Source organism: Antedon bifida, chromosome 2, assembly GCF_963402885.1.
Source record: "Antedon bifida chromosome 2, ecAntBifi1.1, whole genome shotgun sequence".
NCBI classification, from domain to species: domain Eukaryota; kingdom Metazoa; phylum Echinodermata; class Crinoidea; order Comatulida; family Antedonidae; genus Antedon; species Antedon bifida.
The window spans coordinates 817,085-829,780 of record NC_136227.1 but is presented as its reverse complement, the minus strand read 5'-3'; the positions used below and the strand labels follow the sequence as shown (position 1 = coordinate 829,780).

Here is a 12,696-nt window from a genome sequence, read left to right as displayed (position 1 = left end):
ACTTTTAATTTTGTATGCATTGACATACTCCATATAGAAATGTTATATTTATACCTTAAATATTAATTCAGTATTTACAACAGCATAGACAAGATTTCATTTGAAATATTTAAATAATGAATTAATGATAATGATAATAATAAATCTATAACCTTAATTACCAGTTTAAATATTGGAATGGGTCATTTAACTATATACATAATACTATCTATTTTACAAAACAAACAATAAGCTAACGAGACTGGAAACGACCAGGAACAATACACTGGATATAGACACGGCAGCTGCATTATTGTCTTCATTGTCACCAACTATGGTTTCAGCAGTGCAGCCTAAAAAGTCAACACCAAAAAGACGTGGATAGCCATAGTCCACGCCTCGGAATCTGTCATCATAGCGATAATACTGCTTTCCCTTTACAAAGTACGTATTAGTACCAGAACCTGGTATGAAAAAAATGATATAATAATACAATATTAACTCATGATTGATGAAATGAAATATAACATGAAAAAGCATCATGGGGGAAATATCTGAAGATTAGTTCATGCGCACTAACCAATTGATCGCTCTTAAAATACGCATGCGTATAAGCTGGCGCTTTCGATTCGCGCGAATAAATTCGCCTATTTGAAAAATAGGCTTAAAGTCTTATGTGTTTCGCGTCTAGTACGATTTGGCGTCGATAAATAAATGTTAAGTCCGTCTTCTTCCCCGCCTATTACTTACCGTCTTCATATCGGAATGCTGCTGTCACGAAATCTGGAACACCTGGAAACACAAGACTTATGCTTAATGGATAGCCTGGGTCTATCGCTTTTCTTTCCTCGTTGTACCGCCAAACTAGATCATCCTTGAAAAAGTAGGTTGTTTGAAATTCGTAGTAAGTAAGAACTGCGTCAATGTTGTGGGGGAGTGAAGGTTTACCAGGCTCTGTTAAACTGTTAATGTCCAACGGACCTTCCTCTTGTACATTTCCATTAAATATGTAGTAACTGTCATCTGTGAGTGGAGAAGTGAATTGAATATTAAGAAAGAGATAAAAGAAAGATCTTGTTGGAAGAGCTGCCTCTTCTCTAGAATGCTTATGAGTGTGATGGTACAAATAATTTCAAGAGGTGAGAGATGATAGCTAATTTTGGTTCCAGACGGTTTTGGCTTAATATATTATTAATAAAAAGATAAATATTTGGCACATTTCATACGTATAATATTTGAGCTTGTAAATCGAAACGTCGATTGGTGGACTAACAAAAGACAATAAGTACAGACTTGAGGCAAGTAGTCTATTCTCTCTTAATGTATGTGGGAGGTTGAAAACTAAATTATAATTTGTTATATGACGCACATGATGAACGATGAAGGCATTTATAATATGCTATTTGTAGTCGTGGTGATATATTAAAAACAAAATCTAAGTTAATAAACACTTTACCTTTGAAAAAAATGATGTTACCATCCCCTGGTCGTTCGTACACAGCGTCAACGTTGTTAGGTAGATCGTAATACCAGAAGTATTTGTTGTCTTCTCCTTCAGGATACTTCGCAACATAATTTAGATGTGGTATCCTCCAATATTTGTCCTTCTATAATACAAACAAAAGCGCAGGTTAGTCTAATAGTAACGATATCCAGGTAAAAGTGATATTTAATTACTTTTTTAAACGAAACCTAACGAAATCTACAGCCTGGTCATAATTAGGATTCGAGCAAGGACGTACGCACAACGCAAGTGATTTGACCAATCACGACCTAATGAATTATCTTTCATCGCGTCGTGATTGGTCAAATTACTTGCGTCATCGTCCTTGCGTTACGGTCAAGTGGAAACCAAAACTTGGGATTGCAGCACTGTCACATTCTTCTCCATATTGTGAATATCTTACATGTGACATTATTGGACATTTTGAATTTTAAGATTATGTATATTAGGCTGAAGGTTTACTAAAATGATCAGTTGGTAGGCATATAATATTATAATTTCTAATTCGTGAACTGTTCCATATTTCAAACTGTAGAAAGCAAATTTAATTTTTACCTGGAATGCAAAGATCTCGTATCTAAGGGAACCGATAGCTGAATACGCCTTGTTACATCCTTCAACGTCACCAGACGTGTACGTAGGTTTTGGTCCTTCTCCTGATTTACCTACAAACAAAGAAACTTACTGTAAATACAATGTATGTTTCTAACATTGTTTCTAACATTGTATCTAACATTGTTTCTAACATTGTATCTAACATTGTTTGTAACACTGTTTCTAACATTGTATCTAACATTGTTTCTAACATTGTTTCTAACATTGTTTCTAACATTGTTTCTAACATTGTTTCTAACACTGTTTCTAACATTGTATCTAACATTGTATCTAACATTGTTTCTAACATTGTTTCTAACATTGTTTCTAACATTGTTTCTAACATTGTTTTTAACATTGTTTCTACTTCCTTTTCCTAATTTTGTTTTGATATATTGATTTTTAATCGTTTGAAACGACCTAAATATTATGTGTCCGCCAAAACTGTCGCAAAACAAAAGCTCTCTATTATGTATTTTATTTTAATTTATTCAAACAAGTTTTTGTTGAATGATTTAATATTATTAGGTCTAAGAATAGCATACGTTACTTACCATATAATGCTTGGATACCTCTTGTATCATCCTCTGGTAAGCGAAACGATGGTTGATAGCCTTGATATGAAGGATACATGAGTGCTCCCAATACGCTAGAGTGTCCTAAACCGAGGGAGTGTCCAATCTCATGAGCCGCTACTTGAAGAAGATTGTAGCCTACAAAATAAACAGGACCATTTTACTTATTTCAATATATTGTATATTACTTATATCATCTGTCTTGAACAAAATTGTTATTAAAACCATCTTTAAAGAGGGTAACCCATCCAGTTTAGCCCAGTGGGTTAACTGATATTCAGTGCCCTCTTTAATAAAAATTAAAATACATTCCAACAATTAACAATGTAATCATCATAAACATTAAATGTTTTAATCTATATATTATCCGTTAACGAATCATCTATACCCCTTTTTTGGTTAATAAGCATTTTTGTTTGTAGTAAAATAAAAACCGTTTTCCGTTCACCTACAGCGGCAAAGCCCTTACTATAAAACTTGGTTCCGACTAGGACGCAGCGCACGGACGTAAGCGCAACGCAAGCGAGTTGACCAATCACAAGCGAAAATTCGGATAATCCATCGTTTGTGATTGGTTAAATTACTTACGTCGTTGCGTTACGTCCCTTTATATAACTATTCGGTCAATAGGCCAAATATTTCTATAATGAATACTACTTACCATAATAAGATTTCTGAGTAAAGCGTTCTGAGTCATCGAAATGAACGTCACCAGCTAAATCTTCAAAAGTGCCCGGTGAATATGCATGAGCCAATACACCATTTGGCCCATCAAATGGGTAATAATCTCCGTGAGAGTAGGAACCAAAACTCAAATATATGTCCGCGTATCTACCTGGTGTAACTTCTTGGAATACTAAAGGTGTCACATCACTCCATATTTTGAACGCTACAGCAATTATAGCATCAACATCAGACTTAGTTAACTCGGAAGCACTGCCTGGGTAACTTACAATGCTGAAAACAAATAAACGATTGGTTGCTATTACTGATTACGAACAGTATTTGGGAGAATTTTATTTAACGACCGATGGCGTAGAATCTTTACTGGTTGTGGTTGTTAGGAACGACCAAAATTGTGTCGAGAAATAATGCGAAGAAGCACGTGTACGTCACAAACGTCACCGCATGCGCACAAGAAAGGAATCAACATTTAAATGGTTCCTTGTCGTCGCAAATCTCCACTTTGATAAATTGTTATAACTTGCTTACCGATTCATTCCTAACAAACTTTGTTCATATTTAAACCAGGGAAAGCAATTGCCTTTCAGTAATCTAACTCCTGAGGACGATTCAGTAATTTCTCACTCCTGAGGACGATCAAAGCATATTGACCGATACGTCAAGAAACTCAACAGTTCTTTCAGAACTAATATACGTGGTGTACTGCAAACTTTATATCAACATCTAATAATCTAATAATCAGTATAAAAGATATAGATGTAGAAAAGATAATAGATAGGAACGTGTTTTACCTGTAAGTAAGCGGATTTGTTCTCCACGTGTCTCCTGTGAACGCATACCGTTTGATTAACCTGCCGCCGAGCGTTTTACCGTCATCATTCGGCATCGTTGGGTCTGGCACACCACATCGGGGTTTGTCCATTTGTTCTAGTGTTTCAGCGTCAATTTCTCCTGTCACACGTATACCGTAAAATTTCTGAAAATTCGTAATTGCTTGTTTGACGCTATCACTTTCTTTGATCTCATTTGGACCCATCATGTTATTTTTTGGGGAGTATCCAAAGTTTTGTAAAAAAGTCTGTAAAATAAAAGAGATTATTTCATATATAATACATCGTATATAATATAAATACTTGTAAAATTTCAAACTATGTTTCATACCCCCAAAACATAGTTTGGTGTAAATACCTGAGTAATCTTTAGTCTAAAGCCCTGTGTTTAAAAAAATGTGATGTGCTCTGGACACGATAATGTCATATCACTACCATAATTAGGCACATCGCACTTGTTTTGTCAAACTATAGTTTAATAGTGTAGACAGAGCTTAAAATAAATTAAATTAAAAATGGGCATAATATACGCACTTAGTCCACTGCTAAATTCTTGTTAATATAGATAGCAATAAATATACAATTTAGACTGATAAACGTATGCACATTTAATTTTAGGCATAAGGTACACTTACCTGAGCTTTGATAGCTTCCTCGTCAGTGGGAGCAGCATGCGCAACAACAAAACAGGCGCATGCTATGCCAAAGGTACATAACACTAAACACTTCAAAATCGCCATAGTAAATCTACAATCTTGTTCTCTCTCTTCGTTTTCCAGTTCAGGATAGCAAATGATAAATAACTTTGGCTCAGCTCTCTTTATTTATACAATTTTACAAGGTGACTCGACTTCTACCACAGGAAGGATATATCACTATTATCCTACGACCCAACATCGGTAATCAAAATAAAATCGATTACGTATCCTGGATAGGAAACTAGGAGGTGTGGTGCGTCAGATATACGATGTATTAATACCGGTCTTAAACCTTTATACGATTATTATACAATTTGTGGGTGTATTTGAACCGGTACTAACAATGATGACTTTCTACCTTTCCATGAAGCACTGGTATTTATTTTATCAGTTGACCTATTATTGATAGATATCGAATTGTTCCCATAGTGTGAACTGGGAAGAGCATACTATACATAGGTCTATGTCGCGTCGGCTGTTCAAGAATGTATACTACTTAGGCGTATTAATCTATTATTTCCCTTTCGTGTTTGTTATCGCCCAATTGTATTCATTCTTTTTAGGAAATTCGGTAAAATAACAGAAATATGAGATTATGACTAAAAACATGTTTTTATAAATGCCATGCCTTTAAAAAATTGTATTTGTGCATTTGTCTACGATTCCATAGGTCTGCATAGTTGTATATTGTTATATGCATTCATATTATGATTGAACTTGTAGATATAAAGTTTAAATTCATAGCCTAAAGACCTAATATTCCCAACAATGTTTGCCTGGTAAACAATGCAATGTTTTGTGTGCATAAAGTATATGTTATTGTATAGGTGTGTGTACGAGTAAGGAGGGAAATAATACTGGCTGTATTGGTTCTTTCTAGGTTACGAGTGACGTTAATAATGGTCACTTCATTTCCATTACGGTAAGGGCCAATGTGGTGATGACTATCTGTAATTCGAAAGCTTATTGCTTCCAGTGATATGACTTTTACACCTTTTCGCCCCAAATTGCCTTTAATTTACGAATCTGAATCTAAGATATGTTTACTTATTTATTTACTTCGTCCATAGCCGTTTGGGGTCTGTTGTGGCACCGTAGATGATTTAAAGCTCAGGTACAGTCATGAATTTTAAATATAATATCTGGTTAATTGTACATAAATCAAATATTTGTAACAGAAATCATGACGAAAAAACATGAACTTAATATGGTCAAATACAAAATTTGGCAAAATTCTGCCATAAAAACCAGGAAGACTTTTTTTCAGTAGTTAGGTAGTTTAACCTAATGTAATAACATGTCTGGTGGCTCCCTAGAAGGTGAAAAAATATGGTGGATATACGGTGGATAATTTTTGCTATAGCATGAAAATAAAAATCTGAAGTTGAATAAAAATACCAGAAAAGTAAAATTCAAGTTATATTACCTATATTTAGTCATCTGATAACATTTTTTACCACACCGTTTATTTTTCATAGCTTTTTAAAATGCCTCTCTATTTACAAAATTTGTGTACAAAAGAATAGAGATTTTACTGTGTAATTTGAACTATCCCCCCACTGATAAGAAAGTACTTATTTTCAACAAGCTCGTGTAACACAAATAAATGCCAACAAATTATGAAACATAGGGGAAACTATAGATCGATAATTATTGGAATGTATGAACAATAGACATTTTTTAACAACTCTCCTCCATGTTTGCTAAAGTTTTCTTCAACGTTATATCTTGGGGTGGATCGAACTTAAAAAGTCTTTCTGACTTATGACTCTCCCCCCCCCCCCTCCCCGCCCTACAAGACTTAACTACTTTCATTGTATTTATATGCAATTGTATTTATTAACAAACTAGTTTAACATTTTGTCGTTACATTACCATGTTATATTGTGGAAATAAATTGAAATTTAAACAGTGCTGTTTTTTTTCAATTTCAAGATAATGAACCATGATTAATAAGATGGCTCTTGCAATAAGGAAGATGATTAATATTCCTACCCTCGAATTATTGGACTGTGTATAAAAGAAAATAAGGAAATTACCATGAATAATGATGACTTAATTTTTAGTCTGTGACTTATTTTAATTAAACTGACTCAGTTTCATTGTTATTATCGGACAATGAATCACCTCCTTGTCATTAAATCATGACAATGTAATAGTTACGACGACGTATTATGCCCTATATTCATGTCCTTATAACATTAAAGTGGGTTATATTGATATAATTCCTTATTCGATCTTCTATAATGAACAAGAATTTTTAAATGTTGCTTGAAACGACCAGACAGTGTGGTCGTAATATTTATTTTAATTAATTCTTATTTAAACTGTGGTCGGGGGGGGGGGGGGGGGTGGGCTCTTCAGTCAAAGACTCTTTTCCCAGAGGGCACAGTATACAGACAAACCAACCAGTTACAAAGTTAAACAATCAAAACACCGCCCCTGAGATAGATTGATAGATTTTAAAGGGGAAAAAACGGTTTCGGAAGGTGGACGGTTTTTTGTATAATAATTTTTATGCGCTCAAAGTGTGCGAAGTGTACAGTTCGAAGGAAACCGTCAACCAGGACATACAATGCGTTAACGTGTATAACCACAACATCAAGACGAGACATGTTTCTTATCCGCAATATTTGGTCATACGGAAATTACTATTAATTATTACTAATTTTAATAATAATTTTAATAATAATGAAAGTATTGTTTTGGGAACAAGTGTGATTTCCGATATTAAACAAACTACCAATGTACTATCACCAATCCATCGTCGTTATACTTTAATATATATTTTTTAATATATATATTTTTCAGTAATTTGCCTTTGGATACATATTATATATCAATTTGATCTCTGTTGCGCGTGCGTACAACTGAGGAACTAGTGCTTTTCCGCCGTACCACGCCGAGAATGTTAAAGAGTCGCTATCCAATCGAGTTTGAACAATACCATGAAAGCCCCAGTGGTCTAATGGTTAGGGCAACTGCATATCAAGCAGACGGTCCGAGTTCGAGTCTCGGTTGCGGCGACTTTTTCTCATTCTCACAGATTACCTCATCTTTATCGTTTCAAATTAATTCATTAAATTTAGTATAGCGGTTTAGAATTATTGTTCTTTGCCTGCTGTGTGTATATACATACTTTAACATCCCCCTCACACCTCCCCCGCCCCCTTCGCCCCGCACTAGCAAGGCAAGGACGTAAGCGTAACGCAAGCGAATTGACCAATCACAAGCGACAGATAATCCATCATACGCTTACATGAATTCAATTACAAAGTCGCTTTGTACAAGCATTCCTCCATGGTACAAGGGGAGTTATTGAGCTAACATTTAGTTGAATCTTAAAACTCGTAAGTAGGCCTAGGCCTAGTCTAACATTATTATTGTAAAACAGATTTCTTTTGTTGTTGTTAATGTACCGGTATGTTTCAATTAAATATTATTTTAAATGATCTCACACGCGGATGTAGGCCCTGTAAGATAGGTAGTTGACTTCCTGTAACCCGGACACTTAAAAGTTCTCCAAATAAGGTATAACTGTGTCATTGGGTAGTGGTCACTTTGTCATTGGATGTGGTAAGTAGAAACACTATACTATGAAACATCAGTTGATCTTTTAAAATAGTTTTTTTTGATAGATCTCTTGATGTAGATGATTTTGCGCGAATAAAATAAAAATCCTATATTTTGACCTTGTGTGAAGAGTGGTCTTGTCCGTGGTGCGGTTGTAAAAACATGTTTTCCATCTAATTCGCGCGAATCGAAGATTCCTCCGTTCATGGTTTTACATTTTAGTATAATAAGTTGATACAAATATTAATACTCATGCCTACATTAGTCAAAGCTTTCGATAAATTCTACTAGAGTGGATCAAAACAGGCTCAAGATATGATAATTGTATTTTTTATTCTCAATTATTTGTGCATTATTATTCTTCGATTTTATGGAATGACCAGTACGGGATGCCGGCTAGATTCCACAGTTGTAGGACCATTTTACATTACATGTAATAATTATTATAAACTCGCTCGTATACAGTTTTGAAGTTTAAATTCATAGCATTAAGGCCTATTAAGGTTTATCGAAAATAACGTACGTTATGGAAAGTGTTTGGGAGCAAACTTCACACGCGTACGTACGTGTTTTCTTGTTTGTACGTACGGGCCGTGAGATTTGCTCCCAAACCTTTCCCATCATGCATTGTGCAATGACGTTCCTCGCGAAATAAAGCTATTTGCGATAAACCTTATTCCAAACATTTATTTGCGACATATGTGTGTACAACATAATTCATTAATACAAACGTTCGATTATCTTACAGTAAAACAATGTAGTGATTGATGATTTATTTTATGGGTTGGTGGTGGTACGTACGAGGGAAACAATACTGGCGGCGGTATTGGCAATTTCTTGGTAATGGTGACGTAACAATATTATCTATACAATTATGATTTTATTATCCGTTAGTCCAAAGCTTTTGCAAAGCAAAAAAATGTTTTTTCCTAAAGCGTGGTTCCCACTAGAACGCAACGCAGCGACGTATTGACGCAAAGTGATGTATTGCGTAATCACAACGGAGAACCGACGACGCAATAGTGCTGCAAAAATCGCAGGTTTGATTTCACGCAGGCGGGGGCAAACACAATTATTAGAAGGGCATTTGCTTACGTTGCGTAGATTGCGTTACGTTGCGTCGCTAGTGGGAATCAAACTTAAGACTCTTTATGTTTACGCCTTTTGTCTGATCGCTCCAAATTCATTTTAATTTACGAATCAATCGAAGATATATTAAGTTTAATACGATATTGTTCGTGTGTCCAAATTTACGTTTTCTTCAACAGTCTGCTTTTGTATTTCAAGATTAAGACCAAGATTAATAAGATGGCTCTCTCAATATGGGTGATGATTAATATTCCTACCCTCGAATTATTGTACTGTGTATAAAAGAAAATAAGGAAATACCATGAATAATAATGACTTAATTTTTAGTCTGTGACTTATTTTAATTAAACTGACTCAGTTTCATTGTTATTATCGGACAATGAATCACCTCCTTGTCACTAAATCATGACAATGTAATAATTATAATGTCATAACCTGATGACGTATTATGCCTTCTTACATTCATGTGTCATTAACATAAGTGTTTTATGGCCTACAACGATCAATGTTGTTATGTTATTCTTTATTTGGTCTTCCATCATATTCAAAACACGTTTAGATGTTGTTGGGAGACTTGATATCAACGGTTGGCGTACAACCAACCGAGTTGTTTCGTTGACAACGTTGTTCCTGTTTCTATCGTGTTTCGTAGATAGAAATAATAATTACATTTAGGGTTTTAATACATTTTGAAAGAACAAAAACGGGGTACAGATTTTGGACGGTACACAAAATGTGTCGTGGTATAATATGTTTTTGCGCTCAAACGTGCGAGTGTATACAGTTGACGCAAACGTGCAATAACTCGTTAGGACATACACTGTGTTACTCAAACGAGACATGGTTCTTCCTTATTCATGTTGAGACCGCAACATTAAGTTATATTAATTATGAATCGCATAATTGTGGATAATAAATAAAAAGTTGTTTTATTTGTGGGTTATCTTTATCCCAATGATAATAGTTATATACTGTCGTCACGTGGCTTTTAAAGCTTGGTTCTCACTTTCAGCGACGCAACGCAAAGACGTATGCGCAACGAAAGCGCAGTGATCAATCCAAGCGACAGTAGTCAGATAATTCATCGATTTTGATTGGTCAATCCTTATTCTTACGGTGCGTCCTAGCGGGAAGCAAGCTTACGAATTCAATTGAATAGTATCGTTTTGTACTCTTAAACTATATACAAATGAGGTAACTTAACTTAGCTATAACTTTTTGGCGAACGCATCTTTGCAATAAGCCTCTGAAATAGGCCTGGTCCAACAATAAATATTGTAAAAAAACATTATTTCTTTTTTTTTCTATTAAAGATGTATTGTCCCCCTGAAAAAATAATTCTTAAAAATTTTTTTGTTGAATATTACATTTTAATGTAACATAATAGTTATCCACTTTCACCAAAAATTGGATTGGAAAAAAAATGTATTTACCTGAAAAAATGTAATTTAAAGCAAAAAATGGTCAAATTGGCTGCCAGCCAATGGATATTTGGTTGAATTTAACCATTTATTTTGTCATTTTACAAGTGAAAACATAATTTTTTTTCGTTTTTTTTTATGGAAGTGATTAACTTTATTAAAACTACAAAATAACATATTCAAAGTCTGATTTAATTAATCTTCATTTTTCATGTTTTTGGGGGACAATACATCTTTAATGTAGGTCTAAAGTGGTATGTTTCAATATAAATACCGCACATGTTAACAGAACAAATGTTATTCTAACCTCACTTGCGGATTTAGGGCCTGTAAGCTAGAACAGGTAGTTGGCTTCCTGTAACCCGGACACTTACAAGTTAAATATCCTCTCTAAACAAGGTATAACTGTGTCATTGGGTAGTGGTTACTGTGTCATTGGGTAGTGGTTGTGGCCTACTGAAGGAAACCAACAATAAACGGATTGTATAGTATACATCGAATGATGTGTATCTATGATATAACAGGATAGGGGGTTAGGCAACCTGCCGGTAGAAGAAACAGACCGGACAACCTATAACCCCGATGATCAAAGTGCTATAGGCTCCTATATACAATATTTGAAAGAGTGGCAAAAATTAAGGAGTGCCTATATATTATATACTTATATATACTATATATTTGTTTTATTATAATTATAATAATATTATATATATAAAAAAAATTATATAATAATTTTGTGACTTATATATGTTATCCTTTGTTACAATTCTCTTCACCTGATGATGGGCTATGCCCGAAACATGTCGTAAAAATAAACTTATATTGAGGCAGTTTTAACTTATTTGATCTTGCATTTTTTTCTATGTCCTGCCTATGCAGCTCTTTGATTTATACTTATATACTTTTATGGGAAATTGCAGCATATTTGTCCCCTCCGTGGATATCATGATGGTGTGCCTATCATCATGGTGTACTGTATTTTTGAAAAGGCCAACAGAGTTTCCCTATGGGGATAATAAAGTTTTAATTGAATTGAATTGAATTGAATGACTCGGGAAGTTTCTAATGTTTGTAACATCTCTCTCACCAATTGCTCTTTCGAAACGATTTAGATAGTATAGTACTATACAGTATATACTCATTTTATTTTATCAATAGGTAGGTGACTTCCATTAGAACTTTACTCCATGACTTAACATAGAGGGCGCCATAAACGAAAATGATAATGACAAGTAGTGTCCGTTTCCAAGAAAGAAATTCTTGCATTTCATTGGTCAAAAGTACGTATAGCGCGTTGAGGTTGACCGCTTAATATATGTTGATATTCATATTCCTATGGATTCACCACCACCAGTACCAAAAGGTGTGTGTGAGTTCTATGGAACGCCGGGAGTGCCACTTTCGGCGACCTAACAGTCCGGCCATAGGAACTAACCATGCTTACAAGATTTAAAGCTTTAGTTAATCGCGATTGTGAGTGAGAAAGCACACACCACCGTCCTGTAGTGTTTAATGACTGCATGACCAAAATCAAGTTTTTCGGCGGAGAAGTTTTAGTTCTCCGAAAATAACAGCATTCATACCTTGTGGTCACATAATTCACATATTCACATAGTACCTGGCTGGGTAATCATCAGGAATAGTCCTGAACATTGAGATGAGCGCCCCTGCCCACCGATGAGTTTCGGGATCCCTTTGACCCAGAGGGAGAGTACCCGTCAGGGTCCCTACCTAGGGTTACAGGTCCCA

At 34.8% G+C, this 12,696-nt stretch overlaps 2 protein-coding genes across 2 annotated transcripts in view; one reads left to right on the top strand and one right to left on the bottom strand.

Annotated features, from left to right (window-relative positions):
- The window catches only part of LOC144835271 (large ribosomal subunit protein uL18m-like), a 64,835-nt gene extending 57,274 nt beyond the window's left edge, over positions 1–7,561 (top strand). The window contains exon 5 of the mRNA XM_078690343.1: positions 7,552–7,561. The gene's annotated coding sequence lies outside the window, so the exon portion shown is untranslated. The remainder of the gene's footprint in view (positions 1–7,551) is intronic.
- LOC144858265 (matrix metalloproteinase-18-like) lies at positions 180–4,922 on the bottom strand. The gene is made up of 8 exons (XM_078714652.1): positions 4,802–4,922; positions 4,128–4,414; positions 3,314–3,609; positions 2,632–2,790; positions 2,039–2,148; positions 1,436–1,586; positions 730–1,002; positions 180–443 (listed from the first exon to the last, which is right to left on the bottom strand). Exons 1-8 carry the CDS (start codon positions 4,904–4,906, stop codon positions 214–216), a joined length of 1,611 nt encoding a protein of 536 aa, XP_078570778.1. The 5' UTR covers positions 4,907–4,922; the 3' UTR covers positions 180–213.
- Positions 7,562–12,696: the final 5,135 nt, after the last annotated feature.

What these genes read in the sequence shown, in the direction of transcription:
- LOC144858265 (XM_078714652.1), bottom strand. Translation starts at nt 4,906, where the DNA reads ATGGCGATTTTGAAGTGTTTAGTGTTATGTACCTTTGGCATAGCATGC. An exon ending in TACTCAGAAATCTTATTATG is followed by an intron (nt 2,791 to 3,313) that starts GTAAGTAGTATT and finishes TTTATTTTGTAG; the next exon opens with GCTACAATCTTCTTCAAGTA. An exon ending in AGGTATCCAAGCATTATATG is followed by an intron (nt 2,149 to 2,631) that starts GTAAGTAACGTA and finishes CTTTGTTTGTAG; the next exon opens with GTAAATCAGGAGAAGGACCA.